Source organism: Carettochelys insculpta, chromosome 4 (assembly GCF_033958435.1).
Source record: "Carettochelys insculpta isolate YL-2023 chromosome 4, ASM3395843v1, whole genome shotgun sequence".
Taxonomy (NCBI): Eukaryota; Metazoa; Chordata; order Testudines; family Carettochelyidae; genus Carettochelys; species Carettochelys insculpta.
In genome coordinates, this window is record NC_134140.1 from 78,403,699 (window position 1) to 78,424,632 (window position 20,934).

The 20,934-nt window shown below is 40.1% G+C and overlaps 1 protein-coding gene across 1 annotated transcript in view; it reads right to left on the bottom strand.

The window, feature by feature from the left end:
* GRIA2 (glutamate ionotropic receptor AMPA type subunit 2) overlaps window positions 1-20,934 on the bottom strand; it is a 136,666-nt gene that overhangs the window by 60,378 nt on the left and 55,354 nt on the right. Inside the window, 3 exon segments of the mRNA XM_074993133.1 lie at window positions 7,014-7,175; window positions 12,429-12,482; window positions 16,865-17,061. Of these exon segments, the coding sequence (XP_074849234.1) occupies window positions 7,014-7,175; window positions 12,429-12,482; window positions 16,865-17,061 (413 nt within the window).

A 20,934-nucleotide genomic window follows, 5' to 3' on the forward strand; every position in this document is an offset into this window, starting at 1 on the left:
GTGAGGCGGGGGTGGCGGGGTGCTGCAGTGGTAGGGGTTGAGCCTTGCTGCCCTGGGGGCATCTCCTCCTCTGGGGCAAGGAGGTGCTCAGCTGCCTCCTGCATGGCATGGAGCAGGGCAAGCCCTGCTCCTGCCGGGAGGGCTGGGTGGACCTCTGGCTGCTGCTGCTGCTGCTGCTGCTGGGGGTCCATGACTGCGGCGCCAGGGGTCTGTGTGCCTATGGCTCCTCAGACCGCGTGCTCTGCAGGCTGAGTGTGTCTGGGAGGGGCCCTTTAAGGGAGCGGCTAGCTGTTGCCCCGGAAGCGCTAGTCCGCCCAGTGACCCTGTCTGCAGCTGTGCCTGGCATCCCTATTTCGATGTGTGCTACTTGGGCGTGTAGACGTTCCCTCGCTGCGCCTATTTCGATGTTGGGCTGCGCAATGTCAAAGTTGAACATCGACGTTGTCGGCCCTGGAGGACATGTAGACGCTATTCATCGAAATAGGCTATTTCGATGTCGCTACTTCGATGTAGCGTGCACGTGTAGACGTAGCCTAGCAGGGATGAAAATGGATTTGAAAGGACTGATATGAATGTTAAAGTATAAACATGATTGATATGCATATGAAAACCACTCAGGCTGAAAGGATTATTACATCAATAATTTATTTTACTGATACACATGGTAAGGAAATATCAAACTGCTGTGAAAAGGAGATTTAAAAGGAAAAAAATAACAATAATATGTCACAGTGAATTTAAAGATGTTCCTAAACCTTTCGAGGTGGGATTTTGGTTGTGGGGATTTTTGTTTACTTATGTTTTTTTTTTTTTTTTTTTTTTTTGTAAATGTGACTGTTTGGCAAACTCCCTTTCCAAATTTAAAAAAGACACAGTATCTTCTTTATTCTACAGGCAAAAAAAATATAAGAGCTGGAAAATAAAGGACTAATTTTGAACTTCTTCTATCATTATCCCATATTACTATTATTATAATATAATCCGTTTCACCGCTGTATTCGTAACATAAGTAATTAAATATTTATTCTTCTCTACATCCTGTCCCACCCCCCAGAGTGGAAGACAGGAAAGGAAGAAAACATTCCCATAAACTAATATAAAATGGTTATGTGAAAGCCATTAAACTTCTGTGACTTACAGCAAAATGTATTCTACATCCCCACTCAATATGCTTTTTAATTAAAATTAGTAACCAAAGCACCATTAATTATGGTTAAAAATATCATTAGTATTTCTGGGTTATTAGTTAACCAAGGTGAAATTACTGAGATAATTTTAAAAACAACTTCTTATAATCCTTTTGCTGGAAAAAAATCCACAAATACTTCACTGTAAAATCACTGAAAATTGCATTTCATAGAAAGCAGGAGAAAATAGAATTTTTCATACCAAATAGTAACAGTCCAGTACCTCCAAAATGGCCAGTGACAGATGAATGAAAAGAAGTTGTTAAGATTCTATTAAGCTCTTTAACTGTGCCATTTTTTTAAGAATACCCTAATGGAAAGGTCCTACATAGATTAATAGAGTTAAATCTATATAAAATCTATATATAGAGTATATACACATATAATAGAGTTAAATCTATATAAAACTATGGTACACCCACATCTTGAGTACTGCGTGCAGATGTGGTCTCCTCACCTCAAAAAAGATATACTGGCATTAGAAAAGGTTCAGAAAAGGGCGACTAAGATGATTAGGGGCTTGGAACGGGTCCCATATGGGGAGAGGCTAGAGAGACTGGGACTTTTCAGTTTGGAAAAGAGGCGATTGAGGGGCGATATGATAGAGGTATATAACATCATGAATGGTGTGGAGAAAGTGAATATAGAAAAATTATTTACCTTTTCCCATAATCAAGAACTAGGGGACACCAAATGAAATTGATGGGTAGTAGGTTCAAAACTAATAAAAGGAAATTTTTCTTCACACAGCGCACAGTCAACCTGTGGAACTCCTTGCCCGAGGAGGCTGTGAAGGCCAGGACTCTATTAGGGTTTAAAAAAGAGCTTGATAAATTTTTGCAGGTTAGGTCCATAAATGGCTATTAGCCAGGGATAAAGTATGGTGCACTGGCCTTCAGAACAAGGGCAGGAGATAAATCACTTGATCATTGTCTTCTGTTCTCCTTCTCTGGGGCACCTGGCATTGGCCACCGTCGGCAGATGGGATGCTGGGCTGGATGGACCTTTGGTCTGACCCAGTATGGCCATTCTTATGCTCTTATGTTAATCCTAGGGATAAGGTTCTACAGAAATTAAATACTTTTCTATAGAAATGACTAAAGCCATATAGAATTTTATACTGAAAATACTTTTTACAGATGCTGAACTCAACCTATATAACATAGCAGAGAATGACAGCCTTGCTATAAAGTTATTTATCTTGTTTTTTTTAAAAAAAATTGCAGAAATGTTCTCATTGTCTATTATAGTCTATCAAAGCGCTCCACGTGAAATAAGGGTCTGGTCTTGCAATATGCTAATCACTCAAAACAGCAATAAAGCAATAGGAGCTGAAGGTGTTTCAGGTCAAGAATTTTTATCTGTTTTAAAAAAGCAAATTCCCCTTTTGATAAACTTTTGTGCTCTGCGTTTCATTTCATCCTGTAAAGTGACCCTTTACAATTCCAAATAGATGTTGGTGAGAGGAACCAGTGAGGCCAACAACCTCACCAAGCCCCTAAGCAAGGCCGGGGTATGGAAGGTGGGAGCAGCCCCATGTTCTCAGCGCGGGGGGTCTTGAGTGAAAGTGAGGGGGCTGGAGCTAGCTTTCCCCCAGCCAGCCTTCAGAGGTGCTCAAAGCCCACCATGCCTCCCCCAGCCAGCATTCTGCGTGGGGCTCCAGTGACAATTTAAGGGGCCCAGAGAAGTTACCCCTTTAGCCCCTTTCCCCATCAGAGGGCCTGAGAAAAATATAAGGCAGCAGTAGCACCACTTGCAACCAGAGGCACTTGCAATGAGAGGCATGTGACCTCCTTTAATTTACATATCCATAGTAGAAAACTCCTCTTAGTCTCACATCCATTTGATACAGAATCTGGGATGTTACCTTTGCAATTACATTTAAATAATGTGATTAAATAGTATTAATACTTACCACCTTCAGACAAAACTGTGCCACAGAGGCACAGCCTATCAGAAGAAAGGCATTCTGCTCTATCACTATCTCCTTTGTCCAGGGAACAGATTGTGGCATATCTCCATCTTACCACACACAGAAAGGTAGGGGCTGTCTGGGTGTGTGGGTGTGAAAAAGGCAAAATGCAATACCAAAAGAAAGGACTAGTGGATATGTAGGATATTGCCCTTAGAAGGCAATGTATCTCCAGAAACTCCTCACTGTACCCAGTATTACGTGCCTCACAATAGCGTTTGAATGTCTTCTTGCCATTTATAATTTGGTTCAATAATTTTTTAGTTATTGTTTCAATATTTAGCTGGCCCATTCCTGCATCTTGTTCAGGCAACATAAAAGTTCAAAGAATGCAAGTTCAGATAAAATGGTTGTTATATAATTAAATTAAAACTAAAGGCTTTCCTTAATTAAGATTCAGTCCAGTTTCTATTCTAATCAATAAACACAGAAGCTTCAGTAGCAGATGACTTTGCTTCCATAAAAGACAACTGCTTCCTCTCATCCCTTTCAAATAATAGCAGATGTGAAAGCTGCAGATGGACAAATATCTCTGGAAGATTTAGAAGAAATACACATCACAGCTTCATAGACTTTAAATCTACAGAAGATTATCATAATAATTTAATGTGACCTCCTGCAAAACACAAGCTATCAAAGTACATGTAATTTCTGCACTGAGGTCATAACTTTTTCAGTCAGAGTGTATCTTTGAGAAAGACACCCAGACTGGTTTAAAAAACTTCTAGTAATGAAGCATACACCAAACCTCCAGATAAGTTTACTCAGTGGTTAATCGTCATTGCAGTTAAAAATTTGAAAATGAAACATATTTCCAGTTTGAATTTATCTAACTTCAGCTTTCATCCATTAGAGTATATTAAACCAATTAGTCTTTAGTGCTTGATTCACACGGTCACGGCTTTCTCCACAGCATAGTTAAGAATTTGTAGGATGGAAATTTTTGAGGCAGGTTATGGTATTCTGCTGAACAGCCCCCACTCAAAGCCTAAAGTCTGGAGTAGGTCTATAATCCTATAGTTCAGAAACCCATTTAGCATGAGTGGAAAGTTATCCCCACTTGGCCTCCCCTCATCTTACTTACACAAGAACCAGTAAAGATCATCCCAACTCAGACAGGGCCTAGGAGTTTGGAGGGAGGGATAGTTGTCCTGGTAACCAGATTCCAAGAAGATGCCATGCAAGTGAGAACCAGGATATGGCACCATCCCATTTACTATATTAGGCTGGTACTCAAAACAAATGTGTTATTGCTCTGCGCTGTTACTGTCTCTTTGGCTTTAATCTTCTAGATAAGCACCCTGAATGTGCCCATGTAAAGGCGTCACCATTACTCTTGTGGATGCATCATCCATCCAATTAGACACACTGATGTTATTTCATGTCTGCTTTGTTTAAGTAACTTGTTAAGGAAAACCACTTGTACTAGAGATAAAATATTCTGTAAGCAATGGGTGGAGATACTCTGTAACCTTTTTAGGTTATTGGCTTATCGTGCTCATTTTGTCTTGCTGCTAGGGCCTATCCAGGCTTGAGTAACACCCATGCATAGTTTCAACCCGTCCACCAATAACCTATATAATCTGGCAGTGCTCCACTGAGTCCTGATAAGCGAAGTGACACTCCACCAGCGCTGTGTGTAATAAATCCTCCTGCTTGCTTCATACATGGTGTACAGACTTTGTTCCAAAAGAATTCAACTTATTTCCGTCACCCAAAATGCTTAAAACAGTCAAGCTTCCTATATGGGAAAAGTATCAAGAACAGGTAGACTACAGAATATTGCCACATTTTGCATTGCTGTTATTTTTGGGAGATACTTCAGTATGACCTTTCATAGATGCATAGAATGAAATACCCCTCCATTAGCTTCTGTTAGGCCAGGATTTCACTCGTAGGTTTTTAAGGTCAGAATGGTCCATTGCAACCAGATAGTTAGAGCTCTCTCACAACACAGACCATGGATTTCTTTCATTTAGTCCAACACCTTGGTGGTAAAACACAGTTTGTCGTTTGGAAAGATATCCAGTTTGACTTAAAAGACTAAAATCATGTGCATTTAGCATATCCCTTGACAATCTCTTCCAATGATTAATTATTCTCACTGCTAAAAATGTGCATCTTATTTCTGGTTTGATATTGCTGACTTTACCTTCCACCTCTGGATTTTATAACTCTCTCTCAGATTAAGGAACCCTCTTCTATTACATCTCTTCATTCTCTGTAGGTATGACTGCACGGGAGAAATCAAATTCTGCCAAACTTATCTAATATAAATGTGACAGATAATACAGATGTTTATTTTTAATTATTTTATTTATTTATTTAAATTTTCATGGGCAAAATTATGAACTTTAAATTTTTTGTCAGTTTATAGTTTTTAGAAATTATTGGAGAATCAGACAGTAATTACTTACTGACAGCGGACACTGAAATTCTGAAAGTTAAAGCCATATAACTGTTAAAATACAAATTAGAGAGAGACAAGGTTGGGGAGGTAATACATTTTATTGGACCAGCTTCTGCTAGGGAGAGAGAGACAGCAGCAGGTCCAGTAAAAGGTATTACATTGCATTCTAAGGTATCTGGGAACAAAATGGCTATAACAACACTGCTTAAAACACAAGGGCTCTGGCTACAATGCCCCTCCCTTTCAGAAGGGGCATGCAATGCGGTCAAGCAGAAATGCAAATGAGGTGTGGATTTAAATATCTGATGCCTCGTTTGCATACTCATGTGGGACATTGATTCTGGAAAAGCTGATTTCCAAAGCCAAAATAGCCGTGTAGATGGGGTTCATTTGAAAGGAAACCCCACTTTCAAAAGCACGCTTCTTCCTGAAAAAAATTTCACTGTCCATTTTGGTCAATTTCATGGTTTTGAAAACTGTAAATTTCATTATTTCAGCTATTTAAATTTGAAATTTCATGGTGGTGTAATTGTAGGGGTCCTGCCCCAAAAAGGAGTTATGTGGGAGGGAAGGGTCACAAAGGTACAGGGAGGGGATATTACAGTACTGTTGCCTTACTTCGGTGCTGCTGCAAGTAGCTGTACTGCCTTCAGAACTGGGCGGCTGGACAGGACATCAGTCAGAAGGGTGCTACCTTTGGAGCTGGGCACCTGGCCAACAGCTGCCACGCACTGACTACTCAACTCTAAGGTAGCAACACCACCTGCTGCAATGCAGAAGTAAAGATGGCTATGCTGAAACCCCACTAAAATAGTCTTGTGACCCATCAGCAACTCCCTTTCGGGTCAGGACCCCCAATTGAGAAAGGCTGGTGTCCCCCATGAAATCTGTATAGTATAGAGTAGAGTGTACAAATGACTAGATTTCATGGTCTGTGTTGCATTTTTCCTGGTCATGAATTTGGTAGGGCACTATGCACCAAACTATGTAAAATAAATAACCTTAAACCCTAACAAATTCTCAAGAAACATTTTTCTTACTTTATTCATCTCCAAATTTAAATGATTCATGAGGGAAACACTTTTCCACTTTTCATCAGTTTGTGTGCACATGGTGAAATAGACCTTTATTGATATTTATCAATTTAAAAAACCCTAATCCTTCCTCATACCAAGTGGTTCCTCAACCTACACCCTGATAAGCCAAACAAATTGAGCTAACATTTTATCATTTTAATTTATCTTTTATTTAATCTTGAACATTTGTGACAGTACAAGTACTCTGTTCAACCAGCCCTGTGGGAGAGAGAATGTTAAGAGTAGCTTGAAGGAACATAAAATGTTGTTGGCATGGCTGATTAAATGTGCCTTGCTCTATCTCTTATCTTTCTAAACAAGTCTATCCCAACCTTCTCCTCTAAGTTAAAATAAATTTTAAAAAGTACCTTAATTGTACTGGTGTGTGCTCCTGGATATTCTTTTTCCTCCAGAGTTGACCAGCGTTGTATAAATTTTGATACTAGGGGATCATCATAGTCCACTATCTGAAAGCCTGAGACATTAGCTCCTCCAAACTGGATTTTTGATAAATCTCCATCTGTAAATCCCTGCGCACAGATAACACAGGTCAGTGATTCTGCTATGTTTGCCAAGTAAGCAGGTATAAGTAAAGAGTTACCATGCAATTTTTATTACAGAACTATAACCCAGCATTTCTTTATTCAGGTATCTGAGTTTAAATCCTGTGTTCAGATGCTGATGCTGAGGGCCAGAATGGGTGGAAACACTGTGACAACACAGAGGGTGTGTCTGCACTACCACCTTTCTTCAAAGGAAGGATGGTAGTTAGGGTGTTGGGAGTTTACTAATGAAGTGCTGCCATGCAAATTCCTCTCCGTGGTAACTTTGAAGTTTTAAACTTCGAACTACTGGCATGAGTCTAGCCGCGGCTCACCCGCCGGTATGTCGGCGTGCCGGGGCAACTTCAAAGTCCCCTTACTCCCCAAAATTTTAAACTTAAAAAAAAAAAAAAACGTTAAAAAAAAGTTTAAAACTGCGAAGTTGCTGGGGGGGGGGGGGAATTTGCTTAATGAAGTGCTGCCTATGCACTTCGAAGGAAGGTGGTAGTATAGACAAGCCCAGAGTGTTTCATGGCTGTCACCTTTACCAATTAAAACCTGAACTTAACAGTTCTTTTAACGATTATCATTTATTCAGGTGATCGATACATTTGTTTCAATGGGACAACTTGTGGGAGTAAGAGCTCACTAATGAAAAACAGCTACACAGTCAATCCTTACCCAGTGACAGTGGTTCAGTCACTGTCTCACTGAAGGGAAGATTGCTATGCCTTTCAAAGAGAGTATGTGGGAAGACCTTATAAGCCTCCCTGTAATAAAGTACTATTTTTGCTTACACGAACATTCTTATTCTGACATTTAAAAAAAGCTGTTCTAGACTAGAGAATGAAGTGAGTCATCCTAGGACCAATTGTTGGAGCCAAATTCCATCCAATGATACATGGGAACAGTACTCCCACTAAAAATTGTGGAAGCCAAATTCATAAATCTGTGGGGTTACCTATTTCCCTTTTTCATGTATATTCAGTATAAATAGAAGATTAGTTACAATGAGGTATTACTTGTATGCATTAAATGAAGGGAATTATGTTAATTTTGATAAACTAGCTGTCAAATAAGTAAGCGCTGTTTTAATGACATCTCACTTTTTTCTTTATACAGCATGAAAAAGGCCAGTGTGGAAGGCAGGAAGAGCAGAGCTGTAAAATAGCCTTGAAACATAGGACAGTAAACAGGAATCCAATAAAAGGATTCAAAAAGGTGGTCAGAATGACAGGTAAGAAATACAAGATGATTCTAGGGGCTGCTCTTTGAATAGACTGGGTGGGAAGAGTACAATGTGAATGTCAGAAAGAGCACAGATAAGGTTACAGTAATTAAGACAGAAGATAATGACAGCCTGGATCAGTTTTCTCTAGTGTGACAGTTTCTGATTATCTTGGGGCATTGTTATAGGGAAGAGCTAAGGTTGTTTGGGTACCTAAGCCATGAATTCCCATACTTTCAAAAATTGTTTCTCACAATTGTGCTCTCAATTTACAGAGATTTTCATGTTTTTTATTTTCGTGATTTTGCTCTGGCTACTATACTCTTGGTAGAATTTTTAGTGCTATGTACCCTTGCTTTCACCTTTAAGATTTTCTCTGGAAAATTCCATTTTTTAAAATGGTCCTAACATGTGAAAGCAGAAGAGATGTAAGTACTCCTGCATCCTTAAAGGTAGCTGATCTGTGGGAAGTTTCTCTGTTATGGACATTCAAAATTCACCTGGATGCATTCCCACCCAAGCCAGTACACAAGTTCCTTGCTTATTCTTTGGATTTTTCTCAGCCCTTCAGGAGCCTAAGGCAACGAGGACACTTATCCACCTCTTTTCAACCCCTGACAAGCATAAATAGTGCCTGCAGAAGAGGAAGACTGTGGGAAGAGGACAGATACGAGGCGCCTTTTAGAACAAGCCTATGCAGAGCATTCGCCTACATTAGTCTGCTGTAAATTCTAACATGCGCTAGCTTGCTGTACCCTAAGTGCATCATTTTGACCCAACTGGCATGCACAGGTTGAACCTCTCTAATCCAGCACCCTCAGGACATGATCATTGCCGAACAAGAGAATTTGCTGGACCAGGGGAGCTCAACGTTGTCTAGAACATAACCAATACTTCCACTGCTTACTGAGCTCTTAGAAGACATTTAGAGGTAAATTACATACAAATAACAGCACAGAACACCGAGAGCCAGGACTGGTGGCTGGAAACAAACTTTACGCGACTACAGGAAACTTGACCACATCCATAATAAGTGGCTGTCTGGAAAACTAAAATTATGGGAGATTTAGAGAGGTTCAACTGTATACAACTCTTTTAGCACAAGTTAATGTAGTCCCATTTGAAACAGCACTGCAGTAAAGTGCATTAGGAAACATTTAGAACATAACAGCAAGGACTATCATGGACCAATTAACACATACAATCTTAACATTTTACAAAAATCACATTGCCATAGGCTCTTTCACCCCAGAGTATAGAGATGCTTTAATACTTACTGGGGGTTTCCTTACCCAGCTGACCCCAAGAAAGGAGTAGGAAAGAGGAGGGGAAATGCTCTTCAGTCTTGTTCCCATTAGTCATCTGGTTTCCTGAATCCTCAGTAAATACCATTTTAGTAGTGTTTGTATATTTTTAATTTGTGTGTATGTAGCTCTAATAGTTACTATATGCTAAACAAACTCCAGTAACCAAAACCTTCTGTTCTCTTCCTTACTGAATCAAAAATGCACTTTGATTTCAACAGGAGTTTTGCAAATTTCAGGACAAAGGTCACAATCCTGTTCCCACCAAGGACAAGGGGAACAGGATTGGGCTGTGCATCAAGACTGAAGTCAGTTCCCAGTTAACAAACCGCCAATCTACAATGGGTGTATACTTATCATTCAGCTGTAGAACTAAAATAAAGATGTTTTGATTTTAATAATCAGTTACTACTAAACCAACATAGATACTTTTGCTAATCAATTTCAAAAGAAACCTTGATCTGAGACACTGCAAGTGCATCCAAAATGTTTTCACAATGAATATAACAAGAATCAGCAACACCAACAATCATGACCAAAAGCTTTCACAATTGCTATGGTAATGCCTATTCACTGCTGCGCTCACAGTGGATGCCACATTACTTGCTAATATGAGCATTTACATAGGAATCATACAGTCTTTCTGAATCTGATCTTAACTGCAGGTGTGTTTTGATATAAACATGCAATGCATAATTCATTGTATTAGTATAAATCATCAGGAATCCCTCAAAGTCGGGGATGACCGTCTTTCATGTGTGCCCATTTCAAATTATCTGTGGGTCTGCTGATGCCTGAGAAAATCTGCTTCTGTGATATATTGTATAGGATGCTCTATAAAGTTCTGCTGTCCTATGGCACCTTTAAAGATTAACAAATCTACATGGGCATAAGCTTTTGTGGGCAAAAGTCCACTTCATCAGATGCAGGAAGAGAAAATTTTGTAGGATTTTGCCCGCATGGCTATCCTTCTGAGATAAAGATCTGTAATATTTGCATCTGAATTTTTACTGTACCATTTTCTATTATGCAAATGTATTATTAAAAAGGAACCTCCAAAATATTTTGAGAGTTTGATTCAGTAAGTTACAATCATACAAGTTCTCGCCTAAAGAACAGTCCTTAAACAACCTGCCTTTTGAGGGGGGGGAGGGGGCACTGACAGCTCATAGCATGGTGCATCTCCACACTACCACTTCTTGAGCCAGTGACTAATGTCATAATTTGGCCTCAGGGGTTCATTTTCTGTCTTGGTTTAGGCCTTAATAGGATTGTCACTGAAGTGAGTGGGATTATCTGCTTGAACGAGTGATCACCAATATGAGTATGAGTTGCAAAATTGGGCCCTGATGCTAGACGCCCTTAAAGAGAAATAACATGATATGATCTTGTAATCTAACATCATTTATTGGCTTTTTTAAAATAGTTTAGTGGTTTGGTGACATAGTTTTACTGATATCTGAAAACTGTTGGCCTAGATTTTTGCAGAGGTAGCATATAAAATACAGCTCATCCAACATTAACTGGATGAGCACAAATCAAATTAATATTTGTTAGATATTCTTTGCCTGATCCTGACCATACTAATTGCCAAAATCAGGCCCAGTCAACATAATTACTGGAATAAATATCAGACGTGAATACTGAGGTGCACTTGGGATAGTTTAGTTGGATGGTGGATTAATTCAGTGCATTTGACTTACTTTACTTTCGTCTTTTCACTTTAACCACACATACAACATCCAAGGTAGGAAAGAACTGCTATTGCTGTCCTGTTATAGCCCATTAATTTCAGTGAGCAATGCATGCATGGACTCATTACAGTCGCAGCATAAATATAATGCCTAGGAATTACGAAAGGACAAGATGCACCAAGAACATCACAAAGCAGGAAAATATAAAAATGTTGATCTTCAATTAATGCCACAAATAATTTGTTGAAACAGTCATTGGGTTTTTTTGCTAATTGAAGTGAGCTAGCCTCTGGCAAAAGACCCCCCCGGACGCCCCCACTTGCGTTACAAAGATGTCTGCAAGAGAGACCTCAGAGAGGTAGACATCGAGCTGGACAACTCGGAAGAACTAGCAGACGACCGCGGCATATGGAGGCAGGGGTTACACAAGGGCCTTCAGAAGGGCGAGTTGAAGATCAGACAGCTAGCAGAGGAGAAGCAAGCGCACAGAAAGCACAATAAGGACTTGCCAGACACCCACTACATCTGCAAGAGATGCAGCAAGGACTGTCACTCTCGTGTGGGTCTTCATAGTCACAATAGACGCTGTAAATGAAGTCCTCAATTGAAACTTTAAAGGGTGCGATCCATAGTCTATGCAGACTGAAGGATGCCTACTACTACTACATGCAGGGCAATAAGTGTTCTAATTCCCACACATATTCAGACTCCTCTTGTTGTATGGTTTAAAAGATGGATCCTCCAAAATGCCGAACATCTTTCAGGAGGCACTGAACATCCTCTGCTCCCACTGAGGGGAACCTGATAAAAAGCATTCAGTACCTGAAAGCAGCAGCCCCGAAGACATTTTTGTAAGAAATTAAATAGCAAAGTTTAGCAAGGAGAAATAAATTTAACATCTCCCTCCTTCCCCAAAAAATTATTACAAGGTCATAACACATAGTACTGCCCTGGTATGTTACTATAAATACTTGTAAGAGGACTACAGGCAAATGATAATAATTAAACCACTCACCAGGTTTGCAATAATGTAATGGTAACCTTTCACATGTTTACCAATCGTAATAACCTGGAAAAAGAAAAGAAAATTAATTTTAACTGAAAATGGGTTTACCCTGAAAATGAATAAATGCCCCACAATTATTTCTATTCACTAATATTTATTTACATTGTGCTTATTTAAAGTATGAGGTTTTTTATTTTGCCCCAAACACTATGGCACCAGATTCTCAGCTGATGCAAATTAGCACTCATCCACTGAAATCGGAGCTAGGCCAGTTTATACTACCTGAAGATTTATCCTCAAGACTTTAAGAAAGGACTAGGCTTACAAGGACTAGACTGTACCTTTAGATACCATACAATTTCAACCCAGCAGGCACTATGCCTCAGAGACATCTTCTGTAGCACAATTCCATCTCTGCTTCCCCCTTACTCTGGAAGATCAGTAAATTTGCCATTGGCCAGTACCAGCAGCCAATTACACCACCTTGTGCTGGCTCAATGGTCCTGGCCACTAACTGGTGGAGACAAAGGAAAATTAAGCCAAGACTTTGCTCTGCCCTGCCCTTTCCCTACTTACTGGCTCTCAAGGGAAATGGGCCACTTGTGCCTCGTGTCTATGTCTGAATGCAAAACTGAAGTAGTCAATCTACAGGGGTACCAATCAAAGCAGCACTTACTTTCCAAGGGGTCAGACTTACTTTAGAAAACTTATCTTCACTCACACTTCATGTAAGATTTTATTTTTATTTGTTTACATCTGAGCAAGTATATTATTATAAAATGATTAAGGCTCATTATCACTGTATTTATATTTGCTCACAGAAGGTTCTTAGGAGGTGAAAATTAATCTACCAGTCAACTTGTAATTAGTTTTCCCCATTATTTGGTTGCTGTTACATACTGGATAACAAACTAAAATTTGGGAAACAATTACATTCAAAATAATTGTAGATGAAAGATAATATGAATCCCAAATGCCACTTAGGCCAAAAAAGATACTCCCCAAAGCAGCCATGTTTGCTCCAAAATGGCAATAAATTATCAAAAATATGGTATAAAACACACAATGGATTTATATGTATGGTATTTTTGTTGGCCTGAATTTGAGACAATTTTAAAGATATTATTTTTCAGTTAAGCGAGCAATGAATATATGATTAAATTTCATCTGAAAATTTGTGTTTATTGGTATATTTTACATAATCTCTCTGTATTGTAGCTGCCATACCATAGGTACTACTTAAAAGCTTGATTCTGCTAAAACTTCCTGAGTGTAGTGCTTATTAAATGAACATTCTCATCACTCTGCATTATTGACTTGAACAAGGCAATTCATGTGCTTTAACTTATGTCTGTGCTTAGGTGCTTTCCTGAATTAAGATCTAAACTTGGTCCAAACTTTAGATTAGCGTAGCTGAAATAAGTACTGTGCTTGGCAGGAAGTGTTTCAAGAATTAGAGTCTTAAAATGACTGACAACTTTAAAATCAAAATGCTGCTTGAACATTTTTCTACCTACTTTGTAAACACCTCTGAAAAAGATTAGAAAATAAAAATCTCTTCTAGTTTATTTACACTTTGACAGGATATTTGACAGTCTCACTGACTCCCTTATATGCCACCATTTTAAAATCCGTTTGTACTGTTGTGTATGTCTTTACCTCCCTCCTGTTAGTATGTGAAACATTTTTAAAATAAGAAAATATAACTGCAAACCTCCCAAATTTCAAGGGAGACAGGCTTAGATTTCTGGTGGGAATAAACCATGTGCGTGCACGCACGCACACACACACACACACACACACAGATTGTACATTGACCCCTTCATTGGCTGGAAAGCTAACAAATTCCACATACTCTGGCTGTGTCTACACTAGCTCCCCGCCGCCCTTTTGGAGTGAGCATGGTACTGAGGGATTTTGGCAGATGCTAATGAGGCCTCATTAGCACAATAGCAGCTATGTGAGATTTGAAAGTGCCACTTTCAAAACACATCGACTGTGTAACCGGGGGCATTTCAAAAGGACCGCCCCCCCCCGGACTTCAAAAGCCCTTTCGCATTAGTTTTGGGAAGAAGAGGCTTTTGAAGTCTGTGGAGTCCTTTCCAAAGGCCCCCCAGTTACACAACCAGTGTGCAGTTTGAAAACGGCATTTTCTAATCACACGTGGCTGCCAGCATACTAATGAGGCACTGCATATTCATGGAATTCATTAGCATCTACTGAAATCCCTCATTATCATGCCCCTTCCAAAAGCAGCGGGCTAGTGTAGCTGCAGCCTCTGTCAAGTTTAGAGATTTATCCTTTGAAAACTATTTGAGAATTCTGGTAGCTCTCCACAAGTTGCAAGGCTCCACTTATCCTGTATCAGGAGCCTGTTTAATCCACCCCAAGTTTGTCCTGTGCCTAGTGCGGTGATTCTAAAGACCGGAGTTGGTTACTTTTCTAATATTGGTACCAAAAACATGATGAAGGCCCCAAAAAATTATAAGTAATATCAAAATCATAAGCTTTTTTTTAAAACAGACTAATTTTGAGTTTTAGGAGTTAACATTTTCAAAATTTTCTTTGCAAATATGATGGATGGCAATTTCCTTTCATTTTTATAATCAGAAATTTTCAATCAATTGATCAAGAGTAGACACTGTGGCCTTAAGAAAAAGAAAACACCGAATATCTTCACATAGTTAATAAATAAATAAATAAATCACACGAGCTGGCAATGATACTTTTCCAAGGACTGGAGGCACTCCCAAAATGCTAACTAGCTCTCAGACTAGACAGGACATTTCAGATGTATTGGGGATTAGGCTTTATATGGACAATTGTAAGAGTCTCTATTCTGGGGAAAGATAAATGGCATCAAGGACTCCACCCAGTCCAATAACTGTACCAAGAGGAAAGCATGCTAAGTCTATGACACTCATTCCTGAAGTCTTAGTCGCAAAACCAGGTGTTGACCTAAAATCAATTCACAGTTTTAAGGGAGCTGCATGGTTCAAATAAATTTGCATTTTTTTGCCTATATGGTGATTCAAGGAACCAACAGAATCATCTGCTCTTATACTAAGGGTGTGCCTACACTTGCGTTCCTCTTTCGAAAGAGGCATGCAAATGAGGTAATGCAAATGCAAATGAGGTAAAATTTACATAATTAAATAAAGAGAAGAAGGATTCTTTCGAAGATGGGTTTACTTGTGAAAGAGCAGAGTCTACAATGGCTTTCTTCTTTCCAAAGAAGCTCTTTTGAAATTAGAATATGCAAATGAGGTGCCAAATATCAATTTTACCTCATTTGCATTTTTGATTTGCATGCCTCTTTTGAAAGAGGAATGCAAGTGTAGATGCACCCTAAGAAATAAAGACTGGAAGAAGGAGGAACTCTTCAGGTCTCCCCACATCTTTCAAATAGGTGAGGGGAGGAGCTAACTGAACAAGTAAGATGATTTAGTTGATTCTCTCATTCAGTTTTATGATAAACTCAACAAAAGGTAGGGACAGGTATCCTTTAACGCCTATCATGTCAAGAGTTATTTGGCCACATTACACAGCCTGGCTTCAGTAGAGTACATGTATGTAAGTGCAATACCTAATATTAAGTTTCAAATGTTAAGATCAAAAGAGACAATCACATCATTTATTTTGACCTCTTGCATGTCACAGGCCACAAAATTTAATTCAGTAACTCTTGAGTTGAGCCCACTGAAGACACACAACGTATTATCAAATTAATTACTATTACTTTTTTGGTTATTAAAAATTTTTATTACTGAGGTTTAACAACTTGCATGTAATTGCTGCTGCAAAAGATATTTCAGTTAGATGGACTAGATTAGCTACTCCATATTAAATTAATGATTTGGGATTTTATAATTGGCTATTGCATATCCATTCACTGACGACAGCATTATAGCAGCATCATAGGAACATATCTGTAATTGCTCCTGTGGCACAAAGGAAGTCTCAACAATAACAGCAAAGTGTGTGTGTCAGTGTTTTTTCTAGACTGTGGAACTAATTTTCCCATGACATTTCCCATCACTCCCCTCACAACTTCTCACTCTGACAGCAAGATTCATGTATTTGATCTTGCCTTCTCTAACGAACACAGCACAATAGATACGGATACTTTAAAAAGCCCTACCAAAACTCCGCTATACTTGCTTCTCCTCCTGAGGAGGAGAGAATAAACTCGTACAGATACTAGTCATATTGCTTAACACATTACTAAAAATTGTGCTCAAATACTACCATTATGAAGAGCGTAAACAACCTACGTAGAACAGAATACAAAAGATTCAAAGGGTAAAGTAACTGATCATCAAAATGGAATCATACATAAATAAAAACTCCTGATAAAGCAGCACTACAGGTACACTCATTACGTATGTTTAGATGGCCCAAATATCTTTCATTTCTGCGTCATTGGAAAAGGGAGCGTAACAAACCTGATCGACAATGTCGTTCACTTTATCCCGCTCGCAGTCCAGAATCACTCGTCTCTCCTTTTTCACCTCCAGATCTTGAAATAGTGAACGATAAGTTTCATCTTTTCGGTCATTGTTAATATTCCCCACATTGATAGCTGTTACTTGCCATTTCTTTTCAGCAGCAGAATCCAGGACAGCTTGCAGTGTTGATAAGCCTGGTAAGTGAGGGGGTGGGGGTGGGGAGAGAAGATAACACATAAAACTGCAAGAAAAACAAAAGCCCTTAATATGTGAATGGTAGCTAATTTACTTTAAAGACTATGCAGTAAGGTTGTGTGGCTGCCATACAAGACAGCTGTGAGAGAACTATCCTGAAAAAGGTGATGCACAAGGCCCAGATCTTCCATGCATTGTGCACGTGCACTTTCCATTTAGATCACTGCAAGGAGTAACTGATTGGACCCTATAAAAACCTACCTTTAGTTTTTTCTTCAGCTGGCTTCAAGACAAGATTGTATCACCCAACAATAAAAGCTTCCAACACATTTGCAAGATGCCTCATTTGAAAAGTAGAGTCTTTTAGGAGAAAAATGATCCAAATACAGGAAAGGAACCTCTTTTTTATTACTAAATGCTATTGAACCGTTTACATCACTGTGCCTGAATGGCAATACATTTAAAAGCCTGATCCTGATCCAATGCCACTGAGGTCAATGGAAATACTCGCACTTATTTCAGTAGTGCTTCTTGAGCCCTTTTTTTTTTTCCATTGACTAAACAATAACCCCAGTTACAGAAGAGCTGATCAAATGCTTTTCTTTCTAACTCTGAACAGACTCAGTACCAACACACTGTACAAGTAAGCTTACAGATGACTGATGTTATTTTATTTTAATCTGGAAGGACATGGAATCTCAACAGTTTCAACAGCTAACAGCTTACTGTAAAAGTTCAATAGAAATTTTTTGGTTTACATTTCCCTTCACAAAGTAAAGGAGAACAGAAGAAAGAACAATAAATCCTTACTCTGAAATAACCATGATTTCTCCAGTTGCCAGCAATAGAGGAGTGAGAACTATCAACTATAAGAGCATTTCTAGGGTGGCATATAGTACTTGTGCCAACTCACAACCACAGTGATGTCAGTGTGTAGTTTATCTACCGCAAAACATGAGTGGTCATTTTTGACGTTACCTGAACTATACATTCTCAATGGGACAAATTACTGTGGCAAGATGTAAAGAAAGTTTCACAAATTACTCTCCTCTATGGTAACAGCAGCTATGCACAAAATTGGACAGGGAACAGAATGAAAATTACATCTGATTTATAATTTGCAAATGTCTCAATAAACTAGGACCAACAGCCCTTCAACAAATTATCTTAACCCTTTGAAATGTTAATGAAAAACAACGTTGATAACCATCATTTCAGGCTTAAGCCTTTAAAACCAACATGTCCTGAAAACAGCTATGAGTCTTTACATTGTGTTCAGGAATTCATTTTTTTTTGACAGATGCTTGCTTTTTATACAGGATACAGATATTTTATCTGCAAAACCAATTCAATGGACTCTAAACCAAATCAGGGCAGGACAACAAAATCAGAATCGGTGTCCTAACTCACATTTTGCAGGTTGCAGTCTTCCCACACATCTTTAATCTACACTTTCTCTGAGTAGGCTAGGTAGTTCAAATATATATTGTTATCGGGCATAGTTTAAATATATATTGTTGTTGGCAAAACATTCCCATGCATCTTTCCTTACAAAGATTTTGATGTGTTGCAGCTGGTTTCAGACTTGATACATCTCCCTTAATAAATAGAATCTTGCTTGGGAGCCTCTCCCTTTTAATGTTCTTTCCTTGTATCCCAAGTGGTAGCTTGGATCTCTTGTTTTTATGGGCAGGCTCAATAAGGACCTCATGCAACTGACTGCATCCCTAAAGAACCACAAAGAAAAGTGGGGAAGAAAACAGCCACAGCAAGGACCCTACACATTTAGGCGGAGCAGGTACAGAAGACTGTGGTGATGGGAATGGATTTCTACATCTCAGCAAATTAAAGCAGCAGTACCAGATGTGCCAGATGACTTTGAAAGTGGGAGTTGGTCAGCAGTGAAAGGAAAGAGACCTGTTCACCCCAGAGCAGGACTTGTGGTCCAAAAGAATCACATGACATTGTGGTAAAGGCAACCACAGTGGAAAAACTGGAGGGAATGTTAAGGCACTGTAGGGGAGGGCAGAATTTTCCTGGCTGGTATATGGCTAGGACACTTGGGTTCACACCCCAATCCCTTCTCGGTGGAGGTCAGAAACCCACAAGCTATTTAATTTCCTTCCCACACTGTGTAGCATATTTCTGTCTCTCACAGACAGATTATACATAAATATTTTTACAAGTTCAATCCAACTTTAGTTCATTTTGCACAGGCCTTGATTCCCACATGAAAGATGGGTTGATGCAATAAGGGACACAATAGTGAGGTCCCTCATCATCAACAGCTGCTTTTCAAGGCTTTTCAGATTATTATGAATTACGTAAAATGTTGCATGGAGGAATCCGTTTGCAGTACATGAGAACTTTTATTTGCCCTGCAAAACCCAGGAACTACATCTACTGGGATCTAAACTATTATCTGTTTATATAGGTAGAGATCTAGGCTCGCTCATAAGTCATTTCTATGGCTTCCCCTACTTGTAATGAAATATCATAGAGTATCTATGATTGAGTTGGACAGAAAGAAAGAGGGAAGAAAAGGGGCAGTGATTTCTGAACTCAAATGGATAACAACCTGGTTCATCTGTCATTCCATATTCACCAAAATGCAAATTTAGGATGCTGATTGATTTAAAACCTCCAGATTGCTGGACCTTCAGCTTAAAGAGGTGTTTGAGACTTTAGTTTCATGATCCCTATGCATGCAAAACGTTATCACTTCTGATGGGACTAACAGCAGTGTTAATTCTGTGAAATCCACCTGAGTAAAGGTAGCAAATAATATCTTTACTCAACAGCTACATCTACATTACAGCATGTTTTCCAAAGGGCACCATTCAAAAAGGACAAATTGAAAGATGCCCTTTTGAAACAAAATGTCCACACACAAGCCAGGGCTTGCATTGCTGATTCGCCCTTTTAAAAGGACGATCCAGCCTTTCAAAAGGGGTGGTCTGCTCTTTCAAAAGAGAGCATCTACACTGTCCCACGCTCTCTTTCGAAAGAAAGGGCCAGGAAACACCGTGGATGGGCGCTGTGGACAAGCCCATCCAGGGCCGCAGCCAGCTGCTCCTTTAAATGGCCCCTCCCCAACACTCTTGCCCTGCACAGCACAAGGCCTGCAGAGCTGCCACAAGACACGCAGATGCACTCCCCACAGGGCTACTCATGGAGCAGCAGCAGCTGGAGACCCTGCTGACCACTGCCAGCAGCATGGTCACCCTGTTGGCCACAGCAGTTGCAGCCGCCCTGCACCTCCTGCTGGGGGCTGCCCTCCCCCTAGCATGGCTGTGGACACCCCGCACTCGCGGCTCCTCCAGCACCCCCTGCCCAATAGCTCTTCCGACTCTGGAGCTCCAAGTGGTGGGAGCACCTTGTCATGGGGGAATGGAACGATGACCGGTGCCTCTGGAATTTCAGTGGGTGTCCCCCACCCTGACACACCAGGACACCCGAATGCAGTGCGCCTTCTTTGTCGAGAAGAGGGTCACAACAGCTGTCTGGAAGCTGGTCACTCCAGACAGGTACCGCTCCGTGGGCCACCAATTTGGTGTGGGCAAGGCCACAGCCAGGACTGTCATCATGGAGGTAAGGAAGCCTGGGCCGCAGACCCACCAGAGGAGCCCAAAAACACGGGCCCATTAGGGACCAGGAGTTGGGGGGCTGGGGGACCGAGGGGACTGTGGTGGGGCCTGGGAGGGTCCAGGGTGGGGCTCGGGGTGCCTGGAACAGCCTGCACGCCCTCATGGGTGCATACGTTACCCCTCCCATGCAAGTGGGCGTGTGTGTTGAATGTGATTCTCCTCCAGAGGGTAATCCACGTCAGGGACTTGGATGTGGCCATCACAGGCTTCACTGTGCTCGGATTC